General features: G+C 51.0%; 11 protein-coding genes across 11 annotated transcripts; 6 read left to right on the top strand and 5 right to left on the bottom strand.

Annotated features, from left to right (window-relative positions):
* Positions 1-125: 125 nt before the first annotated feature.
* N7506_007599 (uncharacterized protein) lies at positions 126-2,613 on the top strand (the record flags this gene model as incomplete). Its single annotated transcript, XM_056956892.1, has 4 exons — positions 126-743; positions 809-2,171; positions 2,240-2,435; positions 2,490-2,613. Coding segments are annotated over 4 exons (2,301 nt in total), but the record flags the coding sequence as incomplete, so codon positions are not given.
* An 855-nt stretch (positions 2,614-3,468) lies between these two features.
* On the top strand, positions 3,469-4,658 carry N7506_007598 (NMT1/THI5 family protein; the record flags this gene model as incomplete). Its single annotated transcript, XM_056956891.1, has 4 exons — positions 3,469-3,503; positions 3,563-3,734; positions 3,789-3,938; positions 3,990-4,658. The coding sequence occupies 4 exons, from the start codon at positions 3,469-3,471 to the stop codon at positions 4,656-4,658; spliced, it is 1,026 nt and encodes a 341-aa protein (XP_056811225.1).
* A 225-nt stretch (positions 4,659-4,883) lies between these two features.
* On the bottom strand, positions 4,884-5,915 carry N7506_007597 (uncharacterized protein; the record flags this gene model as incomplete). Its single annotated transcript, XM_056956890.1, has 1 exon — positions 4,884-5,915. The coding sequence occupies one exon, from the start codon at positions 5,913-5,915 to the stop codon at positions 4,884-4,886; it is 1,032 nt and encodes a 343-aa protein (XP_056811224.1).
* Positions 5,916-6,214: 299 nt separating this feature from the next.
* On the top strand, positions 6,215-7,150 carry N7506_007596 (COG2 family protein; the record flags this gene model as incomplete). The annotated part of the gene is made up of 2 exons (XM_056956889.1): positions 6,215-6,229; positions 6,281-7,150. 2 exons carry the CDS (start codon positions 6,215-6,217, stop codon positions 7,148-7,150), a joined length of 885 nt encoding a protein of 294 aa, XP_056811223.1.
* A 163-nt stretch (positions 7,151-7,313) lies between these two features.
* N7506_007595 (mitochondrial 54S ribosomal protein uL1m) lies at positions 7,314-8,332 on the bottom strand (the record flags this gene model as incomplete). The annotated part of the gene is made up of 3 exons (XM_056956888.1): positions 7,314-7,406; positions 7,459-8,023; positions 8,085-8,332. 3 exons carry the CDS (start codon positions 8,330-8,332, stop codon positions 7,314-7,316), a joined length of 906 nt encoding a protein of 301 aa, XP_056811222.1.
* Positions 8,333-8,491: 159 nt separating this feature from the next.
* N7506_007594 (glutamate--tRNA ligase GUS1) lies at positions 8,492-10,695 on the top strand (the record flags this gene model as incomplete). Its single annotated transcript, XM_056956887.1, has 3 exons — positions 8,492-8,752; positions 8,816-9,175; positions 9,196-10,695. 3 exons carry the CDS (start codon positions 8,492-8,494, stop codon positions 10,693-10,695), a joined length of 2,121 nt encoding a protein of 706 aa, XP_056811221.1.
* A 439-nt stretch (positions 10,696-11,134) lies between these two features.
* N7506_007593 (uncharacterized protein) lies at positions 11,135-11,923 on the bottom strand (the record flags this gene model as incomplete). The annotated part of the gene is made up of 1 exon (XM_056956886.1): positions 11,135-11,923. One exon carries the CDS (start codon positions 11,921-11,923, stop codon positions 11,135-11,137), a length of 789 nt encoding a protein of 262 aa, XP_056811220.1.
* A 1,785-nt stretch (positions 11,924-13,708) lies between these two features.
* Positions 13,709-16,921, top strand: N7506_007592 (putative plasma membrane H(+)ATPase; the record flags this gene model as incomplete). Its single annotated transcript, XM_056956885.1, has 4 exons — positions 13,709-14,123; positions 14,173-14,396; positions 14,449-15,165; positions 15,215-16,921. The coding sequence occupies 4 exons, from the start codon at positions 13,709-13,711 to the stop codon at positions 16,919-16,921; spliced, it is 3,063 nt and encodes a 1,020-aa protein (XP_056811219.1).
* A 153-nt stretch (positions 16,922-17,074) lies between these two features.
* Positions 17,075-18,113, bottom strand: N7506_007591 (uncharacterized protein; the record flags this gene model as incomplete). Its single annotated transcript, XM_056956884.1, has 3 exons — positions 17,075-17,361; positions 17,411-17,795; positions 17,850-18,113. The coding sequence occupies 3 exons, from the start codon at positions 18,111-18,113 to the stop codon at positions 17,075-17,077; spliced, it is 936 nt and encodes a 311-aa protein (XP_056811218.1).
* A 560-nt stretch (positions 18,114-18,673) lies between these two features.
* N7506_007590 (uncharacterized protein) lies at positions 18,674-20,470 on the top strand (the record flags this gene model as incomplete). The annotated part of the gene is made up of 2 exons (XM_056956883.1): positions 18,674-19,621; positions 19,682-20,470. The coding sequence occupies 2 exons, from the start codon at positions 18,674-18,676 to the stop codon at positions 20,468-20,470; spliced, it is 1,737 nt and encodes a 578-aa protein (XP_056811217.1).
* A 112-nt stretch (positions 20,471-20,582) lies between these two features.
* N7506_007589 (fungal specific transcription factor domain-containing protein) lies at positions 20,583-22,357 on the bottom strand (the record flags this gene model as incomplete). The annotated part of the gene is made up of 4 exons (XM_056956882.1): positions 20,583-20,959; positions 21,013-21,251; positions 21,304-21,714; positions 21,768-22,357. The coding sequence occupies 4 exons, from the start codon at positions 22,355-22,357 to the stop codon at positions 20,583-20,585; spliced, it is 1,617 nt and encodes a 538-aa protein (XP_056811216.1).
* Positions 22,358-23,067: the final 710 nt, after the last annotated feature.

The raw sequence follows: 23,067 nt of genomic DNA, 5'->3' as shown, positions 1-23,067 counted from the left end.
CCTCTGTCGCACCTAGTCCGGAAAAAAACTCACACCGGGACAAGGAACGGGAGACGTGCATTTTCTAGCTTCGTTTGACATTGAGTTTGGTACTCTTCGCTTTCTTTGACCTCTTCATCCCCAGGATCCCGACCCCAACATCCCAGCCACCCCAGTACGAGTCAATCACCCCCGGCCCACTTCTCCCCGCACAGACCGAGAGCTTCCAAGGTTGTGCTAACACCCCCCTCCCTCGCTGCTTTTTCTCTTTTCTTCAACATTTCGAGCTTTTTCACAATATAGACGAAATGTCCGAAGAAGCTGAGCCCATCAAGCGGGATGTCCGCAACCATATGCTCTTCGAGGTGGCCACCGAGGTGGCCAACCGGGTCGGTGGTATCTACTCCGTGCTCAAGTCCAAAGCCCCGGTCACCACCGCCGAGTATGGTGAGAGGTACACTTTGATCGGTCCTCTCAACAAGGCCTCCGCCGCCGTGGAGGTCGAGGAGCTGACGCCTACCAACCCGGCGATGCGGGAAACTATCCAGTCTATGAAGGAGCGCGGCATTGAGATTGTCTACGGTCGCTGGCTGATTGAAGGCGCCCCTCGCGTGCTACTGATCAACACGGGCACGGGCTATGGGTGGCTTGATGAGTGGAAGGGCGATCTGTGGACCAATTCCGCCATCCCCTCCCCCGCCGCTGATCATGAGACGAATGAGGCCATCGTGTTTGGATACCTGGTCGCATGGTTCTTGGGCGAGGTAAGTAACGAAAAAAGTGAAGCCCGCTGGTGGAGATGAATTTCGGCTGACCATTTTCTCCTTAGTACATTGCCCATGACCGTCGCCGGGCTGTCATCGCCCATTTCCATGAATGGTTGGCAGGTGTAGCTCTGCCACTGACCAAGAAGCGACACATGGACTTGACCACCGTCTTCACTACCCACGCCACACTGCTGGGTCGTTATCTGTGTGCAGGCTCCGTTGACTTCTATAACAATCTGCAATACTTTGATGTTGACGCCGAGGCTGGAAAGCGTGGAATCTACCATCGATACTGCATCGAGCGCGCGGCAACCCATGCCTGCGATGTGTTCACCACTGTGTCGCATATCACTGCGTTCGAGAGTGAGCACCTGCTCAAGCGCAAGCCGGATGGAGTCTTGCCCAACGGATTGAACGTGAAGAAGTTCTCTGCCATGCACGAGTTCCAGAACCTGCACTCCCAGGCCAAGGAGAAGATCAATGATTTCGTCCGCGGTCATTTCTACGGTCACAATGACTTTGATCTGGATAACACTCTCTACCTCTTCACTGCAGGCCGTTACGAGTTCCGCAATAAGGGTGTCGATATGTTCATTGAGGGGCTGGCCCGTCTCAACCACCGACTCAAGTCGGCCGGATCGACCATGACCGTTGTTGCATTCATCATCATGCCCGCGCAGACCTCGTCGTTGACCGTCGAGTCGCTGAAGGGCCAAGCTGTCGTCAAGTCCCTCCGCGACACCATCGAGAACATCGAGAAGGGTATCGGCAAGCGCATGTATGAGCGTTGCTTGTCCTGGAAGGAGGGCGACAACATGCCCGATGAGAAGGATCTCATCACCAGTCAAGACCGTGTCATGCTGCGTCGTCGTCTGTTCGGAATGAAGCGCCACGGCCTTCCTCCAATCGTCACTCACAACATGCACAATGACCACGAGGACCCGATCCTGAACCAGATCCGCCGCGTGCAGCTGTTCAACCACTCCTCCGACCGCGTGAAGGTCGTCTTCCACCCAGAGTTCCTCAACTCTGCTAACCCCGTCTTGCCCCTCGACTACGATGATTTCGTTCGCGGAACCCATCTCGGTGTCTTCCCGTCCTACTACGAGCCCTGGGGATACACCCCTGCCGAATGTACCGTGATGGGAGTTCCCAGCATCACGACCAATCTGTCTGGATTTGGATGTTACATGGAGGAGCTGATTGAGAACTCCTCGGACTACGGTATCTACATTGTAGACCGCCGCTCCAAGGGAGTGGACGACTCCGTCAACCAACTGTCGGACTTCATGTTCAATTTCACAGAGAAGAGTCGTCGCCAGCGTATCAACCAGCGCAACCGCACAGAACGACTGAGCGATCTGCTTGACTGGAAGCGAATGGGATTGGAATACGTCAAGGCGCGCCAGCTGGCGTTGAGAAGAGGTATGTTTTTTTATGTTTTTTTTTATTTTCTAGCGTCATAGCTTGAACGCACGGACTAACGGTCCCAGCTTATCCCTCATCATTCGAGGGCCAGGAAGATTACTTCGATATCATTGGAGGAACGGATCAGAAGATCTCCCGCCCGCTTTCTGTTCCGGGATCCCCTCGGGATCGATCCGGAATGATGACCCCCGGCGACTTTGCCTCCCTGCAGGAGGGTCATGAGGGGTTGAGCACAGAGGATTATATTGCGTGGAAGCTACCGTGAGTACTCCCCCGCGTCATACTTCTCTCTCCGCATTACTGACCCCCTAATAGTGAAGAGGAGGAGCCTGAGGAGCATTTCCCACTCACCCTGCGAACTCGCAAGGTCACGGACCGGGCTGCGTCGCCTCTGGACAGTATATCGATCAACGGTAGCCGCGCTCAGAGTCCGAAATAGGAGGACCTCTTGGCGTTGGTCAGCGGTCATACATTACCGAGGGTATTGGGGATTCTTGACGTCATGTGTACTTTAATCATCTGTTTTTGCTTTTCCTGTCGTTTTGTTTTTTTTTTTTTTGCAGTGCATTTGAAGCCTTTCTAATTTCGAGATCAGTTACGTGAAATCTATACAAATCATAAGGTGCAAGCAAGTACGGAGTATGGGCTGAGAGGGAAACGTATTCCGCCGGAGCTATGACCTCCGGTCGACATCGGAGCTGCCCTGGAGCTTAGAGTTGTCAACCTCTCCACCTTGCCAACTTGTTACGAGTACAACTCGGGCAATAATAGGCTCGGTGAACTTTCGGGGCAATTCCAGGGTTGGCCCAGGTTGATCACGGCGGGGTATTGCTGGACTATTTCAACCCCTCCTCCCACCTCTGCTCTTCCTTTTCTTCTTTCATACGTTCTACACGTTCTACCATTCAACTCAAACGGTACGGCGCTCCAATGGAGTTGCGCACCTCTACCCTGTGGGGTTGCAGGACTATGTCCTCGCTTGAGAAGGATCAAGGTATTTGCTCTTGTATAATGGTCGTTGCACACGCATGACAGGTGTTCGGCCCAGCCAGACCGATTGAATCTCAATCTACCTGGCTGGCCGTTCTGAGATTATACTGTCAAAACTTGATCTAGACAATACTAGCGAAAGGACATGCGTGACTTTGATTCCCCTTTGAATTTTGTATCTGGCTTACCCCCTCGTTGGTTCTGTATTAAGGTACAGACCAATGAACAGGGATAGCCAGGTACCGACATTGGACATACTGACTCCATTGAAGCAACAGAAATACCAGCTTGAAGAAAATTCATCATGTCTACCGACAAGATTACTTTCCTGACCAACTGGTACGCTGACAGTTCATAGTGCGCATTTTGTAGATCAAATTTGGCTAAGCAGTTTGCAGGCACGCCACCCCGTACCACGCCCCCCTCTATCTCGCCCAGAGCAGAGGCTACTTCAAGGATGAAGGTCTGAAGGTTGCTCTGCTCGAGCCCAACGACCCTTCCGATGTTACCGAGATCATCGGTAGCGGAAAGGTCGACATGGGTTTCAAGGCCATGATCCACACCTTGGCGGTGCGTTACCCTCCCGTCGAAGTATAAGCCTGAACATGACTGACTCCCTTGTAGGCCAAGGCCCGTGACTTCCCCGTCACCTCCATCGGCTCCCTGCTCGATGAGCCTTTCACCGGTGTGGTGTACCTCAAGTCTAGCGGTATCACCGAGGACTTCCGCTCTCTGAAGGGCAAGAAGATCGGATACGTCGGCGAATTCGGCAAGGTGAGCTCCATCCTCCCACCACACCCCGTCCAATGCAACTAACAACCCCAGATTCAAATCGACGAGCTCACCAAGTACTACGGCATGACCACAGACGACTACACAGCCGTCCGCTGCGGCATGAACGTCACCAAAGCCATCATCCAAGGCGACATCGACGCCGGAATCGGTCTCGAGAACGTCCAGATGGTCGAGCTTGAAGAGTGGCTCGCCGAGCAGAACCGTCCCCGCGACGACGTCCAGATGCTTCGCATCGACCAGCTCGCCGAGCTCGGCTGCTGCTGCTTCTGCTCAATCCTGTACATCGCGAACGACGCCTTCATTGCCGCTAACCCGGAGAAGGTGAAGGCGTTCATGCGCGCCGTGAAGCGTGGTACCGATGCCGTGCTCGCCGACCCCGCTACCGCTTACAAGGAATACATTGACGTCAAGCCTATTATGGCTACGCCTGTTAACCGCAAGATCTTTGAGCGCTCGTTCGCTTACTTCTCGCATGACTTGAAGAATGTTCAGCGTGATTGGACTAAGGTTACCAACTATGGAAAGCGTTTGGGTATTCTTGATGAGTCTTTCGTCTCGAACTACACTAATGAGTTCTTGGGTTGGTCTCTTGATGCTGATTCCACTGATCCTACTGGTGATCAGAAGCGTATGGCTGCGCTTCAGAAGCAGGTCGCTGCTGATGGTGGCTACAAGCGTCTTGAGGTTGCTTCTGCTTAGGTTAAAATATACCTACTTGGATGTCGAGGCTTCATTCTTTAGCCTCTTAGCTTTGGAAGCTGTCAGTACGAATGAATAAATAACCTTCGCGATCAAGTATGTTCAATGATGTAGTTGTGTGTTGAAATGTAGATTCGTATTCGCTGGAGTAAATGTTTGGTTTTCGTTATGGTAAAGGGTCATTAATTATCGTAATCGTGTCTCGTAGAAAAGGTCCCCCGGCGCTCAAGAAGTAGCAGCCACAGTCGGATCCTCATTATTCACACGAAGCATCGCACGCAGCCGATCCTCAGCAGACGGCAAAGACGACTCCGCATCCGACCCAGCAACACGAGCAGTAAGATTCAGCCACCCGAGCAATTGATGAACAAGCTCAGTCCGATTATAATCAGAAGCCGAGCCATCGCTCGCAAGAGCAGCTTTAGGAAGAAGATCAGGTTCTCCCCCATCAGCACTAGCGTCCAAGTGGACTTCCGAAACAACAGCCGCAGTAGCCATGTTCGATTTTCTAGCCGCGCCAGCATTCTTCGCCAGTAGTTGAGATCCAGTATGATTGGGTCTGGAAGCAAACTCGCGAACCAAAGGCGTTGAAGCAGCTGGCACAGCTCCAATCGCGAATACCGTCTCGGCATCAGAGTTCATACCCGGTGATCGAGGTGACCCTGGCCGTGGACCGGTTCCATTCTCCATCACGGAAGCGGTATGTCGTAGATTTTCAAGATATCTATGGAATGAGAACGGGTGCATATCAAGCCCGGTTTCGATATTCTCTTCGTCCAAGACGTCGATGTGTTCCTGCCCTTCTTCGACGGGCATTAGGCCTGCCGGAGCCGTTATCTCTCCGAGTGGTGCGATGTGACTTCCGTACTCGTTTGCCAGACTCAACTTGCTCCGGCCGCAGATCTCAGCTATTGAGTCGAGGGTTCCGCGAATATCAGGCTCGATGGCTTGTAAGATGCTCTCGATACTGAAGTCTTTATCTGAAGGGAGTGGGATTTCTGGCTGGGTGGTTCTGGAACTGGAGAAAGGGAAGAACCGTCGAGATGACATGGTAGGAGGGTCGACATTTCCTGAATATGCTCTGACGAGGACGGGTTGCGTGGCGGGCGTTGATGGAGGGTCAGATTGGGAGGAAGTTGGGTTGCGTGTAGAGGTGGTGGAGTCGTGGCGCGGGTTGTCTGGGCCGGCAAGCGCGCTGGAGGTCATAGACGCAGATGCGGACGCTCGGGGCCATCTGGGTAACGTGGATGCTTTCATCGCGAGGTTGATGCAGGACAGCGCAGAAGGCGAAACCCCGCTCTATGGGGTTGGGTTTGGGTTTAGCGTCGTGTGTTGCATGCGCGGTGCATATTCCCCGACATGTAATAGTAGGGCTTGTATGGGGGAGTCATCTGGGAATAGAGTGATAGAGATGGGAGCAGGGATCTGCTCGGCGAGTATATTGTACGGTGTAGGCGCTCTTGTATACTCTGGGGAGGATGCCAAGACAGACCCACGCTACTGTTCCCCGATCTGCTTCTCGACCGTGTTGACCATCCTCACACGCATTGCCCACCATGAATCGGTTCCAGGTATGTATAATTGTTGCATCTGGTTTGTGTGCTCTGTCTGATTGGTTCTAGTTTGGCGACTCCGACGGGTCTGCCTCCGACTTGGACGAAGACCCCTCCGGCCTCCCCTTCCCCGAACCGCTGTCCCGCCTCTCGTTCCTGGCCCCTGGGTTTGACCCGTCCACCTTTCTATCATCGTTGACAAACCGTCACCAAAGTCTTGAGGATCTGCGCCAGGAGTTGCGGAGTCTGGAACAGGCACTGAACAAGGAGCTGTTGGATTTGGTCAATGAGAACTATCAAGACTTCCTGTCGCTTGGCAGCGCGCTCCGCGGCGGCGAGGAGAAGGTTGAAGGGGTCAAGGTTGGCGTGCTCTCTTTCCAGCGCGACGTCAAAGCCATTCGGGATAAGGTCGAGGCGCGGCGACAAGAGGTCGACGAGCTACTGAACGAGAAGCGGCGATTGCGGACGACAGCCGATATTGGCAAGGACCTGCTGGACTATGCGGACCGGGTTGAGGAACTGGAGCACCGATTGATGATTGGCGAAAAATCGCCGAAGGAGAATGCCAGTCCCGATGAATCGGATTCAGACTCAGACTTATACACCGATGAGGACGATGACAGCGATGACGAAGAGCTGGCAAACGGCACACCTGCAATGTCACTCACACGATTGGAACGACATGCACAGAAGTTCGTCTACCTGACTTCGATAGCTTCACGGGTGGGCGAGACACATCCATTCCTACTTGCGCAACAACCACGAGTCGCCAAAATTAAATCAACGGTGCTTCTGGATCTCAAGAACGCTCTGGAGCAGGCAACGGCTGGCGGGAAAGGCAGCAAACGTGATGCCCGGACTATGGCTGTTCTGCGGCTCTACGATCTCATGGGCGAGGATGTCAGTGCCGTTGCTGCATTGAAGAACCTCAAGGTGTAAAACATGCTTTGTCCTTGATCTGGGATATGCACAGGTGCATACATAGCGTCGGCGTTTGGGTTTATTAAGTGTCGAATTCAACAGTGATACAATGATACACCAATTTCTGCTAGTAAAACAATAGATTTGTACACGCCAAAGGATATAAGAGAAACAGAATATGTTACATGCCGCTCAGCAGAGAGGTTTCGGGAGAGGCGTCGGAGCGGAACTCGCCGTTGAGTGAGAAACCGGGTCCGTTCGTGGAGCTCAGTACCTGGGGATAATGTTAGTCGGAAGCTCATCTGGCCCAACACCAAGCAACTCACCACTTCGTAAATCTCCTTGTTCACACGATCAGCCAGGCCGTTCGCATCCTTTCTGATCTGGCCTAGAGTCGCGCGCAAGTTGTCGCGCAATTGCTCCGGAGAGAAACCAAGCTGTCCAATGGGCAGACGGATAACAGCGTCACGTTCACGGTAGACGGTACCTCCGCGAAGCATCTCAACACGCGAAGCCACATCCTCCACAACGGTACCGGTCTTCGCACTGGGCATCAGACCACGGGGACCAAGGATACGACCGAGCGCGGCCTTGTTCAAAGCAGTAACACTGTCCGGGTGGGCGAGACAGCGATCGAATTCAATCTTGCCAGCCTTGACGGCATCGAAAACCTCTTGTTCACCGACAAGAACGGCACCCGCGGCGAGGGCTTCCTTCGCAACCTTGGAGTCCGGGGGACAGATAACACAGATTCGGGATTCGGTCTGGACCGCGTGTGGGAATCGGAGCATGTTACGGATGACGGGGCCGTCTCGCTTCGTGCGCAGGCGAACGTGTACCTCGTATTTTTGGAGGGTGGGCTCGCGGCCGACTTCGGTGGCTCGGATGAATCTGCCAAACAGTCAGTTGATGAACCGGTGATTAGCTTGTAGGACTCGGATTGAATACATACCGCATGGCATCACAGAGAGTCCATTGGGGCATATCCTTGAGGTTCTTTTGCACGTATTCCGCAGGTCCTTTGCGGCTCTTTGTATTAGACGGGCCGGATTTCCCCTTGCCCTTCGTCTTGGTCTTGAGTCCTCGGACCTGCTGGAAGGCCGAGAAGGAAGGTGCCATTGAGGCCTCCCTGAGAGGAGCTCGGCATGATGAGATAATTCCGCGCGCCGCAGTGGGCAATACGGAGCCGTAGGACGACATGACTGGCGATATTTTGATTGAGGTGATTGCGGCGAGCTGACCTGACTAGATGAATTTCTGCCGGGCCCGGAGAAACTGGGGTCCGTGGTGGGTCTGGAGATAGTAAGTCATACCCCTCCAGAAAAGATATTCAGTCTTCTTCACATCGTTCGATTCACCATGTCTCAATTCGATCTGAACGTGGCCACCCGCGCTAGCCAGTCGGCTTTGCTGCCTGTGGTCCTCATCGCCACCTCAATCAACGAGGCTCGCCCTACCCCGGTGATCAACATCGTCTACCAGGACACTGCTCTCCTCCAGGATGGTGAGAAGGCTATTGTTCAGCTTGTGGCTGGCAGCAAGTCTGTGTTCGGTACCACTGAGGTCATCAATGAGCTCACCGCGCACTTCCCCTTCCTGACTGGCAAGGATGCTAAGGTGGTGAGTCATGACTACCCCGCGGGTTTCGCGATATGCATATTCTAACATGGCTTCTTACGATAGGAGGCCGAATGGCTCTCTCAATTGGACAGCCTGACGACCCTTGACTTCAAGGCTCTCGATCCCATCCTTCAGCGCATTGATAGCCACCTCCTGCTGCGCTCGTTCCTCGTCGGATACTCTCTGTCCACCCCCGACATCGCCGTTTGGGGTGCTCTCCGTGGTAACCGTGTCGCAGCTGCGGCTCTGAAGAAGGGCTCCCTCGTAAACTTCACCCGTTGGTACCGTTTCCTCGAAGAGCTCTGCCCCTGGACCAACGCTGCTGTTGAGTCTATGAACGCAGTTGCCAAGGAGAAGAAGGTCGCCAAGGCCAAGGAGGGTGCTAGCTACGATATCGCTCTTAAGGGCACTGAGAACGGCGTTGTTACTCGTTTCCCCCTGAGCCTTCTGGATACCTCCACATCGGACACGCCAAGGCCGCTCTTCTCAACGATTACTTCGCCCACGAGAAGTACAATGGTACTCTTCTTCTCCGTTTCGATGACACCAACCCCTCCAACGAGAAGCAGGAATTCGAAGATGCTATCATTGAGGATCTTGCTCTCATGGGCATCAAGCCTAACAAGATGACCTACACCAGTGATTACTTCGATGAACTGTACGACTACTGTATCAAGATCATCAAGCAGGGAGACGCCTATGCCGATGACACCGACAAGGAAACCATGCAGAAGCAGCGATGGGACGGTATTCCCAGCGGGCGTCGTGAGATGGCCGCCGAGGAGAGCTTGGCTCATCTCGAGGATATGAAGAGCGGCAGCGCCGAGGGCCTTCGCTGGTGCATTCGTGCTAAGATCTCCGCCGACTGCCCTAACAAGGCTATGCGTGACCCTGTCATCTACCGTTGCAACCCTGCTGCCCACCACCGCACCGGTGACAAGTGGAACATCTACCCCACCTACGACTTTGCTTGCCCCATCGTTGATTCGATGGAGGGTGTCACCCACGCCCTTCGTACCATTGAGTACCGTGACCGCAACCCTCAATACCAGTGGATGCTGGATACCCTCAAGCTTCGCAATGTGCAGGTCTGGGATTTCGCCCGCATGAACTTCATCAAGACTCTTCTCTCCAAGCGTAAGCTGACCAAGCTTGTTGAGACTGGTGCCGTCTGGGGTTGGGACGACCCTCGCTTCCCCACCATCCGCGGTATTCGTCGCCGTGGTATGACCATTCCTGCTCTCCGGGAGTTCATTCTCAAGCAGGGCCCCTCCAAGAACGTCACCAACTTCGACTGGGCTCTCATCTGGGCTACCAACAAGAAGTACATCGACCCTGTCGCTGGTCGTCACACTACCATTTACACCAAGGATGCTGTGAAGACCACAGTGACTGGAGGCCCCTCTGCCCCTTACTCCGAGGAGAAGCCTTTGCACGCCAAGAACGCCGCTGTCGGTAACAAGAAGGTCATCTACTCCAGCTCTATCCTGCTTGAGCAGGAGGACGTCAAGTCATTCAAGCCCGATGAGGAAATCACCCTCATGAACTGGGGTAATGCCTTCATCCGCAAGATCAGCACCAACGCCGAGACTGGTATCATCACCAACCTCGAGGTTGAGCTGAACCCCACTGGTGATGTCAAGAAGACCGAGAAGAAGGTCACTTGGCTCGCCGAGGAGGGTCAGGATCTCATCCCCGTTGAGCTCGTTGATTTCGATCACCTCCTCAACAAGGACGCTTTGACCGAGGATGATGTTCTGGAGGACTGCTTGAACAAGCACACTGAGTTCCGCGATGTCGGTGTCGCAGACTGCAATGTCGCCAACCTGAAGGAAAACGACATCATTCAGTTCGACCGCAAGGGCTACTACCGCGTTGACCGGGCTTACAGCCCTGGCTCGCCTGCCGTGTTCTTCAACATTCCTTCTGGCAAGACCAAATAAATGTGAAATGCCATGTGATGTGATGTATGTTTAACGAGTGATCAGAGAACAAGATGAATGAATCACATACCGAGTACCGAGTTTACCTTATCTGCTCCAAGTTTGTTAGAACGTCCAGGTTGTGGTGTGGCCTTGGGGCAGCCCGCTAGTAGAGGAGGTGAAGACAGCATTCATTGAATGTAAAAGTAAATGGAAATCTGTCTCTATCTCCGCCGGGCTATCCTATGTTGGAATCTATCTTTGGCTGGTGGAGCACAATAGAATCCCATTCCTCGTTTCAATTGGCACCTAGCAAACTAATAAAGAACAGCTTTTGCTCATTCCACTTCACAACCTGATCCATATCACAAGAATCAACTTTGCGTATTTGAGCCATAGCAAGATTCAATATCTCACTTCAAGGTATAGAAGAACAAGCTTCGACCTTTCCAGCTAGACCTTATATGTTTCGGCTGCTTTCGCTTTGCTGATAAGTCGGGGGTGCGTTGATCATCTCAAAGGGATTTGTCCAACTGTTGCCGGAAAGACCCCAAATTGAAATTCGGACCAGGCGCGATGAGCGGTAAGTTTGTGTATTTGAAAGCCGATGGAGCTTTTCCAAGTCTTCTTTCTGGGACTTGGTGAATTTGAAGCCGCGAGCCCTTGCGCAACATCCGCATTCCGGTGTACAATGCCCTACCCCAAGACTGCGCGATGCGTCAATATTGCGGTTTAAGCAGCAACCACATCCACGAGCGCAGCATCCTTGCTGATCTGCACAAATCCTGACAAGTTCGCTATGCATATACCACTTTGAATGTGATCGCCATAGCTCAAATGCACGTGCTTGGCCCTCAGGCGCAAGATTCAGCCGATTATGGCACCATTCTTGAGCCAAGCGTTGGTATCTCATGTTTAGATGTTCAAGTCTCTCTGTAGCAGCCGCACTGTGAATGAAGTCTTCGTTGATCGCAAGTTCTTCCTGGACAACTTCTCGAAGCTTTTGTTCGGTGTTGAGAAGGTCACTTGAGCTATCCCGAACCTTGTTACGAGCAATCATCTTGCGGAATTTTGCATATCGCAATCGTTGGAGAGTATTGAACTTGCCCTCTCTCTCCAGGTTAGCTTCAGTGTCATCTCCATCGCCGGAAATGACCAGTTTAGCTCCAGTGTCATCTCCATCGCTGGAAATGACCAGTTTATTCTTATTTGGCGAAGACCGTTTTGAACGAGACCAGAAAGGCGACATTGTTGCGGGTATGGTTGGTTGAAAAGTGTAGGACAGATGAAACAAGCCACCACGGAGAGCTATACAGAAAATAAACCCTAGGCCCGACGCTCGATGAAGCATTATTACAAAATAGACTTCTTATTGGTTCACCCGAAGCAGAGGTAGAATTTGTCGTGACAACTGGTAATCATCCCACGGTAGAGAGAAAGTCTAATGGGTTTGACACACACCTCCCTAGACAGTTGCAATATAACCCTGGAGGTAACCTACATGGTTGGATGCATCATATGGTTACTTTTATACTAAACGAACACATGTTCGAGAGACGAATTAGACCCAGTTCGGCTTTTTGAAAGAATCGTGGTATTTTTGACATTCAGGACACGAGGAGTCTATACACAAGAGCAATCTATTCGCGTCACATAGTACAGAGCACACCACATGCGTGATAGGGATCATGTGGTGATTCTCAAGAGCATAAAACTGAACCACACGTAGTAGCCCCAGAGCTAGAGAGAAGGGAGGCAATGGGGATAGGATCACGTTCAAGGCGATCGGTTTTCTGGATTGACGAGTCTTGAAATGATGTTTTTGCGAGCTGCACGAAACGGCTATCTCGTTACGGATGTTAGAGACTAAAGACAGGAAGAAAAGGGAAGAGGGAAAGACCGAGGGGTCAAATGAACTTTTTCTCTCCTTCCCAAAACCATCGTCACATGTCCATCATCGGTAAGTGCTGAGTTCCTTGAAACGACTACGCCTCTAACTTCATCCACAGTTTTCAGTTCTTGCTGGCTTGGATCACTACTTGTCATGTATGTTTGGCATCAAATTCTACCCTCTCCCATACTGGTGTCGCTCTCCACTATTAAAATACCCCCAGTGAATCATACCACAGGACTGGAAAGGATGTCAAGTCCGGATGCCGGCTTTCGGCGGAAAGGTGACTATTACATCGAAGACTGATTCGTTATCCAGTGCGTCACCCATCAAACGAAAAAGGCTGGACCCATGACTAGCTTGTTACCTGTTAGGATGATGCAGCTATGGCTTTACCTATCCACATTGGCCCTTAATTGATTGAGACCTGCCAAAGAAAATGGTAGTCATCTGAAACGACGACCTTGACTTATGAAATATGACAAGTCAACGGCCCTAGAGAAATACAAGGCCTCAAGGTCATCTTCGGTGTCCATCAGAAGCCGACGGAACACGCTTTTGATTCCGAGTCCGTGGCCAGCATCTTTAGCTCAAACATTAAACCCAGTGCCTTTTTCAACTACCATCATTCTCCCATCCTCACAGCGAATTGGAATGCCGGGAGTACTGCAGGCCCAACGTGATAGGATGAACCGAAGCTTCACACACCAGGTTCCGTCGGGAGATTTGAAGACCTCCCGCGGCTCGTTCCTTTGAAGACCTAGTCTACGCCATCCATCACAAACAGATACCAAAACAATCAAGCTCCATTGCCAAATCTCGAAGGGATTCGGGCGAGGACTTCCTCTCCCGACGTCAGTATGATTGTCAAGGGCCAGCCAGAATTTGATATGTTACATTCTTCTTTTCTCTTCACCGTCTTCTTCACCGTCTATCTCCCAGAATCTTCATTCAATTGTTTCGTGGATTTGACCCAGACGTGTTCAAAGAATATCAGGTTTGACAGAATTACTTTTTCGTCGAGAATCGCAACTTTTGAGCGTCGATAATTGATCCAGCACGGAGCTTTATCTTCACAGGTGTGCCCTGTCAATCTCTTGGAAGCATTCACCTTTTAACTTAATGTGCTGCTAGGAAAAATCCATGGAGCAAACTTCTGAGAAGCTTACTGCCGAGCGTGCCGGCGCTCCCCGCCGTAGCTCACGGATCTCCCGGGCTTCTCTCAGCGGAGATTGGTCCAATCTGGACGAGTATGGCAAGCTTGTCAAGTACGTGTCTACTTTCAAAGACGCCAGTGCAGCCGATGAACAACAAGGGGACGTTGTCGAAAAGCGATTGTGGTATGCTCCGTGGAAGAAGCGCAAAGTTCGCGTGAAGAAGCTCGAGGGTGAAACCGGCAAGTTCCCTGACGAATGGAAAATCACCGATATTCGGGAGGGTCTATCGAGCGAGGAGGTTCCCCTTCGTCGGCGTCGGGCTGGTTGGAACGAGTTAACATCCGAGAAGGAGAACCCGATTGCGAAGGTTCTATCTTATTTCCAGGGTCCAATTCTTTATGGTGAGTACTTGGGGTTAGCTGCTCAGACATGGTTCTAACAAGAACGCAGTGATGGAACTGGCGGTTCTGCTTGCTGCGGGTCTGGATGACTGGGTTGACTTCGGTGTGATTATCGGTATCCTATGTTTGAACGCAGCGGTTGGTTGGTATCAAGAAAAGCAGGCGGCGGATGTGGTTGCCAGTTTGAAAGGAGACATCGCCTTGCGAGCTCAAGTCATACGCGACAGCGCTCAGCAGGAGTGTCTAGCGCGAGAGTTAGTTCCCGGCGATGTGGTCAGTTCATATTTCTTTCCCAACTTATACCAGCTGCTTACCATCTCAATAGGTCATTATCGGAGAAGGCCAGGTTGTACCCGCTGACTGCAGAGTCATCTGTGACTTCAAAGATACCCATGGCTGGGAAGAGTTCAATCAACTTGAAGAGCAAGGCATGCTTGGCGGAGGCTCGGATTCAGATGATGAAAATGATCCAACCAAGGGTGAGAAAGAAGACCACGGAGATGCAAAAGCTAAAGAAGCCGATGGACATGGTGAGGATGGCGAAGAGAAGCCGGCGAGCCAACCTCGCAGACGTGGCTATCCCATCCTGGCCTGCGATCACTCGGCCATAACAGGTGAATCTCTTGCCGTGGATCGTTACATGGGAGATATGATCTTCTATACCACTGGATGCAAACGCGGCAAAGCATTCGCGGTTGTTCAAACTGGCGCGAGAACCTCCTTTGTTGGCCGAACAGCAACGATGGTACAATCAGCCAAGGGTGCGGGCCACTTCGAGCTCGTCATGGATAACATCGGCACAAGTTTGTTGGTGCTTGTTATGGCATGGATCCTTGCTGCTTGGATTGGCGGTTTCTTCCGACATATTCCCATCGCCTCGCCTGGTCAACAGACATTGCTTCACTATACCCTATCTTTGTTGATCATTGGAGTGCCCGTCGGTCTCCCGGTTGTGACAACAACGACTATGGCAGTGGGTGCCGCGTATCTCGCCAAAAAGAAAGCCATCGTGCAAAAGTTGACAGCGATTGAATCGCTAGCTGTGAGTTCTCCGATACGACATCTGTATCAAATACTGACGACAAGACAAGGGCGTTGACATCCTGTGTTCGGATAAAACTGGCACCTTGACAGCAAACAAATTGAGTATCCGGGAGCCATATGTGGCGGAAGGTGTTGATGTCGACTGGATGTTCGCCGTTGCCGCACTCGCATCCTCGCACAATATTGAATCGCTAGATCCAATCGATAAAGTCACTGTTTTGACGCTGAGACAGTATCCGCGTGCTCGTGAAATCATGCGTCGTGGCTGGAAGACTGAAAAATTCACACCGTTTGATCCCGTGTCTAAACGTATTGTCACCGTTGCTGTGTGCGATGGAATTCGGTACACTTGCACAAAGGGTGCACCGAAAGCGGTGCTTCAATTGACGAGCTGTTCCAAGGAGACCGCTGAGGTATACAAAGCCAAAGCGCAAGAATTTGCGCATCGAGGCTTCCGCTCCCTTGGTGTCGCGGTTCAAAAGGAAGGTGAAGATTGGGCCTTGCTTGGAATGTTGCCTATGTTTGATCCACCACGCGAAGACACGGCTCAAACAATTAGTGAAGCGCAAAACCTTGGCATCAGTGTGAAAATGCTGACAGGTGATGCTATCGCTATTGCAAAAGAGACTTGCAAAATGCTGGCTCTGGGAACCAAGGTGTACAACTCGGACAAATTGATTCACGGAGGTCTGAGTGGTGCCATGGCTAGCGATCTTGTCGAAAAGGCAGATGGCTTTGCTGAAGTTTTCCCCGAACACAAATATCAAGTCGTGCAAATGTTGCAGGAGCGAGGCCATCTCACCGCAATGACAGGTGATGGCGTGAATGACGCACCCTCTCTGAAGAAAGCAGACTGCGGGATTGCAGTCGAAGGTGCATCTGAAGCCGCTCAATCTGCATCAGACATCGTGTTTCTTGAGCCTGGCTTATCAACAATCATTGATTCGATCAAGGTTGCTCGTCAAATCTTCCATCGCATGAAGGCATATATCCAATATCGCATTGCTCTCTGCTTGCATTTGGAGATATATCTTGTGACGTCGATGATTATTCTGAACGAGAGTATCCGAGTTGAACTGATCGTTTTCTTGGCTTTGTTTGCTGATCTCGCGACAGTCGCTGTTGCATATGACCATGCATCATTTGAGTTGCGACCTGTGGAATGGCAACTTCCAAAAATCTGGTTCATTTCTAGTCTTCTCGGTGTTTTGCTTGCATTGGGCACCTGGGTGGTCAGAGGCACCATGTTCTTGAAAAACGGAGGCATCATCCAGAACTGGGGTGCCATTCAAGAAGTATTGTTCTTGGAAGTGGCCCTGACGGAGAACTGGCTGATATTTGTCACTCGCGGGAGTGAAACTTGGCCATCCATTCACTTGGTGACTGCGATTTTTGGTGTGGATGTCCTAGCTACCATCTTCTGTCTGTTTGGATGGTTCTCCAACGAGAACATGAAGACCAACCCAGCTGACCACTTTGTTGAGACTAAGAATGGCTGGACCGACATTGTCACTGTTGTACGAATCTGGGGCTATTCTCTTGGCGTGGAAATCGTCATTGCCCTGGTATACTTCATCTTGAACAAAATCAAATGGCTGGACAACTTGGGCAGAGTTCAGCGTGACAAAGGTGAGATCAAGATCGAGAATTTGCTTGCCCATTTGTCTCGCTTGACGGTTGAATATGAGGAGAATGGTAAGCCGACCGGCCGATTTTGCCTGGCTGCATCCAAGGAGGAGGAGGAGGCCGAGTAAAAAGGCCGTGAAGGGGGGATACAGTGAGCCCAGTGCGATTTATTCATTTTACTTTAGACCGTAATTTGCGCAAGTAATGTTTACACTTAATTGTTGGTTTGAGAAATGACATGATGGTATTAATCCAACTCCTGAATATGCCGCTTATGTTACTTATTTCTGCTTCTTCTCGACAAGTTCTCCCAAAAATGCATCCCGATCTTGTTCAACCTTTTTCAGGTTGACCTGGGACACCCAGTCATTGACTGTATCCTTGACAGATTCGACTTGCTGTGGCTGGAACTCGAACTTGTGCTTTTCCATATCATCCAACCACAATTTCAATGCCGGCCCAAGATGGTCCATGAAATGTGTGAAGTCGCCTCCTCCTCCGAGAGTGTTTGTCATAATTGGTCCAGTCAGGGCCCAACGAAGACCAAGGCCAGATGTCATGGTTTTGTCTGCGATGGTCAGCACAAAGTTCATGCAAGGGTCTTGAAAGAGACTCACCCAGATCCTCGGCAGAGACAACCCCCCTTGATATCAAGCTGTAGGCCTCGGCACAGACAGCGGCCTGTAAACGGTTGGCAATGAATCCCGGAGTCTCTTGCTTCACGAGGACAGGCTCCTTGTCTAAACTTTGGTAGAATTGGAATGCGGCGTCCACATATTCACTGCCGGTTGCTGGATGGGGGACCACCTCCACCAACGGAACTAGATGTGGCGGGTTGAAAGGATGGCCAATTAAGATGCGCTCTGGGTTTTTCTTGCAGTCTGTGACGAACTCGGACGATGGAAGGCCAGAGGACGAAGAAGCTATAATGACGTGCTCTGGGGTATTTGCGTCCAACTGAGCAAACAACTGACGCTTGAAGTCCAGTCGCTCTGGTCCATTCTAGTTTTCAGTTAGCATGCAATGACAACCCCAATATTGAACTGGTCAACTTACCTCTTGGATGAGGTCCACCTCACCCAGAAGAGCATCGAGCTCTTTTACAAATCTGAGGTTTTTCAAGCAAGCTTCTGGCGAGAGTTTGGCATTGGGAACCTCCGATAAATGCGTTTGCAGATACTCATGGAGTTTGGTTTCAGCGCCTGGGGCTGGATCAGTAACAATGACCTTCAAACCCTTTGCCAGGAACAGTGCTGTCCAACTGGCGCCGATGACACCGGTGCCAATTACACCGATGGTTTGTATAGAGATAGAAGACATCCTCAATATAGTGTGTGTGTTAAGCAAAATGGACTTTGATCAAAGGAGAGGAAGCAGTACACCACGGGCTTTATGAAGGCGGCTGGCAAATGCTCTCCGTGAGACTGATCGGGCAGGCCTCTGGAATTTTCGCTCAGAAAATACATAATCATGCCCAGGTACAGACTTCGGCCCGACTCTGCCACTCAACATTCGATTTTCATCGGCCCGTCTGTGTCACAAATCCGGCTGAGAGCTAGGGTCCGCACGAAGCGAAAGCAAGTTGCCTATTTGGGCGATTCCGATGCACTTCCGAGTTTTCGGCATGCCGATCCGTTCACCCGTTCTGCCGCCCTCCGAGCTTGAAGGTTTCACGCCATGCGATTTCATAATGACCGAAGACCCTCTTTTATAATATCCTTGTGAGGATATAAATCGTTCAAGCAGCAAATCAGTGACTGCCGATCATCTGACCATTTTGTACAGCTGTCTCCATATATCGGAACTTTATACTTCACTTCCTCCCATCTTCTTGTCTTCATCTTTTTGCATCTGCCGCCATCGCCTCACTTGTCCACATAATGACTGCTCAGCATGAAACCATATCCAGTGATGCCATCTATGGCCCCGGAACTTTCATGGACAAAGACTTTCTCCCAGCTCCCCAAGATGCCGCTCGCATTCTTCAATACATTGCAAAGCGCACTCCTGGATTCACCCAAAACCCAGATCTCTTGAACACAGTCAAATTCGAGGGAAGTGAGCTTCCTGTCATTCCTGGGCCGTTCAAGGCCCCCCTTGTCGCAGCTGCCGTGCATGCTATGTGTGGAGTTGTAGCACACGAGATCGTGGAAGACCGCGACGGAACACCAGCCACTAGTCAACAGGTGTCGATTAACACCGACCATGCCGCTATCTGGCTTGGAACCATCTACGCGGCCTCTGTTGAAGGCAAGAGCATTGACGAGCTTGCTCAAAAGCGCCAGCTATCCTCGCTCTTCAAACAAGACTTCCAGCAAGGCTGGATGGGTACAGCCGTCAACAACCGCTCTACCGCTATTTACAAGACTAAGACTCCTGGTGTCTGGTATCAACTTCACGGCTCTCTTGATGCCAGCCCAGTTCTGCGGTCCATGGGAATGGACCCTGATTACCCGGCCAAGGACCTGAACGATGCTTATGAGTACATCAGCCGTCATATGGAGCAATGGACCGCAGATGAATTGGAAATGCACAACGTCAAGAATGGCTTCTGCGGTAGCATCTGCTTCACACCTCAGGGGTGGTCGGAAACTTTAATGGGAAAAAGACTTGCGGAGCACCCTCTCGTCGGCTATTCTCGGCAATCACACGCGATTCCCACTCCTCCTGTTCCGTCGCCTAAGATCACCAACGACAACCGCCCCTTGGCCGGCGTAAAAGTGGTGGAGCTTGTTAGAATTATCGCTGGTCCAGTTATTGGATGCACCCTAGCTGCTCTCGGTGCCGATGTCATCCGCGTGAACTGTAGTCGATTGGTCGATCTCAACGTATGTCACTCCTCGGTCATTTTGCGCACCAAACGGTTTATACTAACTGGAATTTTATAGGCATTGCAATTGACCCTGAACACAGGAAAGCGCACTATTGACATTGATCTGACCAAGGAGGCAGACAAGTCGCGCCTGCGTGAGCTTATCCAGGGCGCCGATGTCTTCGTCCAAGGCTTCCGTCCTAACGCTATTGCGAGAAAGGGCTTCGGAGTCAACGAGCTTCTCGAGATGGCTGGAAACCGGGGCAAGGGAATTGTGTATGTGGAAGAGAACTGCTACGGACCTGACGGTCCTTACCACGAACGACCTGGCTGGCAGCAAATCGGAGATGCAGCCTCAGGCTCATCGCACGTCATGGGTCGATCCCTCGGCTTTAATGACGGTACCAGCGTCCTTCCTCCTCTGCCAATCTCCGACATGACTACCGGTTTGGTCGGCGCATTGGGCACACTGTTGGCTCTCCGTGATCGGGCTCGACACGGTGGCTCATACCGCGTGACAAGCTCTCTTGTCAAGGCTGATGCGATTGCACTGGAGCCTGAGATTGGTCTTTACTCACCAGAGATTGTTCAGAAGAGCAAAGAATTGTTCAAATGGGAACACATTGGCCCAGAACAATTTGTGTTGGAAATTCTCACTGTCGTCATGAATGGATGGACCAGGGTTTTCCCTGAATACTTCCAGTCCGGTCCTCGGTCACTGATGACTAGCTTCCCTGACGGACCGTTTGGACAGATGGAGAACCTCAAGCCTGTTGTCCAACTGAGTGACTCCAGTGTGACTCCCCGCTGGTTGACTCCCTCGGTGCCATTCTGCTACCACCCTCAAGATATCCAATGGCTCTAAAGTTCATCTAGAACGAGTCCCTGTTGATATCTAAAATTAATGTAAATTAAAGAGATAATCAATTGATGTATTTATTGCCATCCCACATTGAAATCACCTCGAATTAGCTAGTCTAGTCAAGCTGTGCAAAGAACATCGGCCACTCATTCCAGTCGAACGTGTAATTGTCAACCCAGGCTAGATCTAGTGAGCTCTTTCGAGCTTCCTGTCTTTCCATGAATTCCCTCGGCATTGTTGGACCCTCGCGGGCTGGATCATCCGAGACTTCTCCAGCTCCACGTTCCGTTCCATTGTCGTGTATATCAACATTATCCTCAATTAATTTGAGCACTGAACTGCACCTAGACGCCAATGTTGTATGACTTTCATAGTCCCTCAGAATATCACGAGCCTGGTAAAGAAGACTTCTCAGCCGGGATGCAGAAAAATGTTCTACTATCTGTTTCCAAGTTCGAGCCGCTAGGAGAATGGTAACAGCCATGTACACATCTTCGAAGTGTCAGCCATGCGTAATTGAAGGAGACATCTGTATTGAAACTCACATGAGACGGTATACCAGTTTGACGGTAGGATATATGCTTCGGTCTGTCCGGGTAAATTTCGAGTGATAAATTCAATGATGTCCGCCGCGGCTTTTGTGCACTGGATCTGGCACTGCGAAACGACGTGCTGCATTATTTGATCATCCGAGTATAAGCTGCGCTCTGTCTCAGCGTTCCCCTTTTGATCATTCATCTGCAGAAGAAAGGGTCGGAACAGAAGAAGCCGGACAGAAAGGTACCTTTGCTAACAGTCAGTCCACGCTCAGCATGCTAATGTTTTTTGAGACAAACCGGGCACGTAGAACATTTGCTTCACGGGTGATATGCTTTGTTGGGGTTGGATCTTCAAAGTCTGATGGCATCTTGAAGAAAGGATGGAGGTTTCCCGTCCAATCTTTCAGGTCAGATTCAATCCTGGACAAGCTTGCGATTTTGTCAAATGGTATCGACTCCAATTTTGTTCCAACGACGCCTCTATTAGCGTCGGTCGACCTTGTTGGGTCTTTGTGAATATAAAAAGTTTCCAAGACATCTCCTATGATGTGGTGAAGTCGACAGAAGGATATGTAGAAGTTGACTTTCGAGGGTAGAGTCGTGGCCTCTGCGTTAGTAGCTGCTGTGTTGCGCAATAGAGAGTTCAATCCCTGTTTTGCAACTGACTGCGGTACCTTGAGCTCGCAGCCAAACGTCATAGACGCAATTCTGGGGAGCGTTAGTCCATGATAGTAAATCGGCCGATTCTCTTTTTGACATACCTGTCCATTATAACGCAACCATTCCACACCTGACGAGCGAGGTCTCGCTCTCGCAAGTCTTCAATCATCTCAATATTCTCAGGAATGTGTAAGCCAAGCTCTTGTGCGACATGAATCGCCGTGCTGATGTTTCGAAAACATTTTTGTGGCATTTTGTCATGCTGAAGATACACTGCGGTGAGCAGAAGGATTTGAATAATCTCAAAGTTGTAGATATCCATGAGCTCATATGACATCAACTCTTGGGCTCTTTCAAAGAACTCGACTGATGATTGGTACCGGGAAAGAGGCGGTTGTCCCTGAGAAGCCACACAAGATGTAGCAAACATGAGGTTGAGAATGCAATGCAGCGCTCTCTCATTCATGGAAAGCTGCCCATTCCTCGTCCATAGTGTCTCGTATGCAGCCTCAATCGAAGGTCTGTCGAGCCAAGGATAGGCACTATCGACATAGTCCCAATAAAGGTTCAACAAATGATCAGCCACCTTCCTGGTAGGAATCGCGAATTGCATCTCGGAGGGCTGGTTTTGACTCTGCTTGCTGTGCAGCTTGGGAAGCCTTTTGAGGGGTGAAGTTACAGCATGATTCATCCTTTGCCTCTTGTTTGGGACGCTGTCAGTGTCCGTCATGTTCCCAACTTCATGTAGGATGTGCGCTCCACTAGATGCACCAAAGAGACTGCCAGTTGGAATGATCTCGCTATACAAGCTCGCATTGTCATCCTCTTCATGCCGAGAATGATAATTCGGATCTTCGCTTCTTGGCCTTCGTTGCTCAAAGTCCCGTATGACCACAGGAGAATGTTGGACACTGTGAGACCTATATGTTTTTTGATGGGTAAGCCAGCTAGAACCCCGATATACTGTGACTTAAGCTTTTCTAGTCATTTGGTATCACTTACTGCCCAGTAGGTGAGTCAAAGGCATGATCAATCTCGCGGTATAGACATGGCTGTGAACGCCGTTTCCTCTTTGAGCAAGGTCCGCATACTAAAGGGGTAAGGATCAGCGCGATTCAACTGCCAGTTAAGCTTCTTGCGTACCTGGCCTAGCGCCATCGCACTTTGTTTTTCTCCCCTTGCAGACGTTACACGCAACGCTGATCTTGGCCCGTTTCTGCCTTGGTTCCTGAGGCTCTTGTCGGGATGCATCCGATTGAAACGAGAACATCATCGTGGGCGGTTGGGCAAGGGAAGACTTCCGACGTCCGAGTTTTCCTACCTGGGCGGCTTCCGGGATCCACCCCAATTACGTCAGCATGTTTCCCGGTCTACGGAAGGCCTAATCGGGCAGCCCCACGG

This window comes from Penicillium brevicompactum, assembly GCF_028827555.1.
Source record: "Penicillium brevicompactum strain IBT 35665 chromosome Unknown utg000005l_segment0_segment0, whole genome shotgun sequence".
Taxonomy (NCBI): Eukaryota; Fungi; Ascomycota; class Eurotiomycetes; order Eurotiales; family Aspergillaceae; genus Penicillium; species Penicillium brevicompactum.
This window is presented reverse-complemented; position numbering and strand designations above follow the sequence as displayed.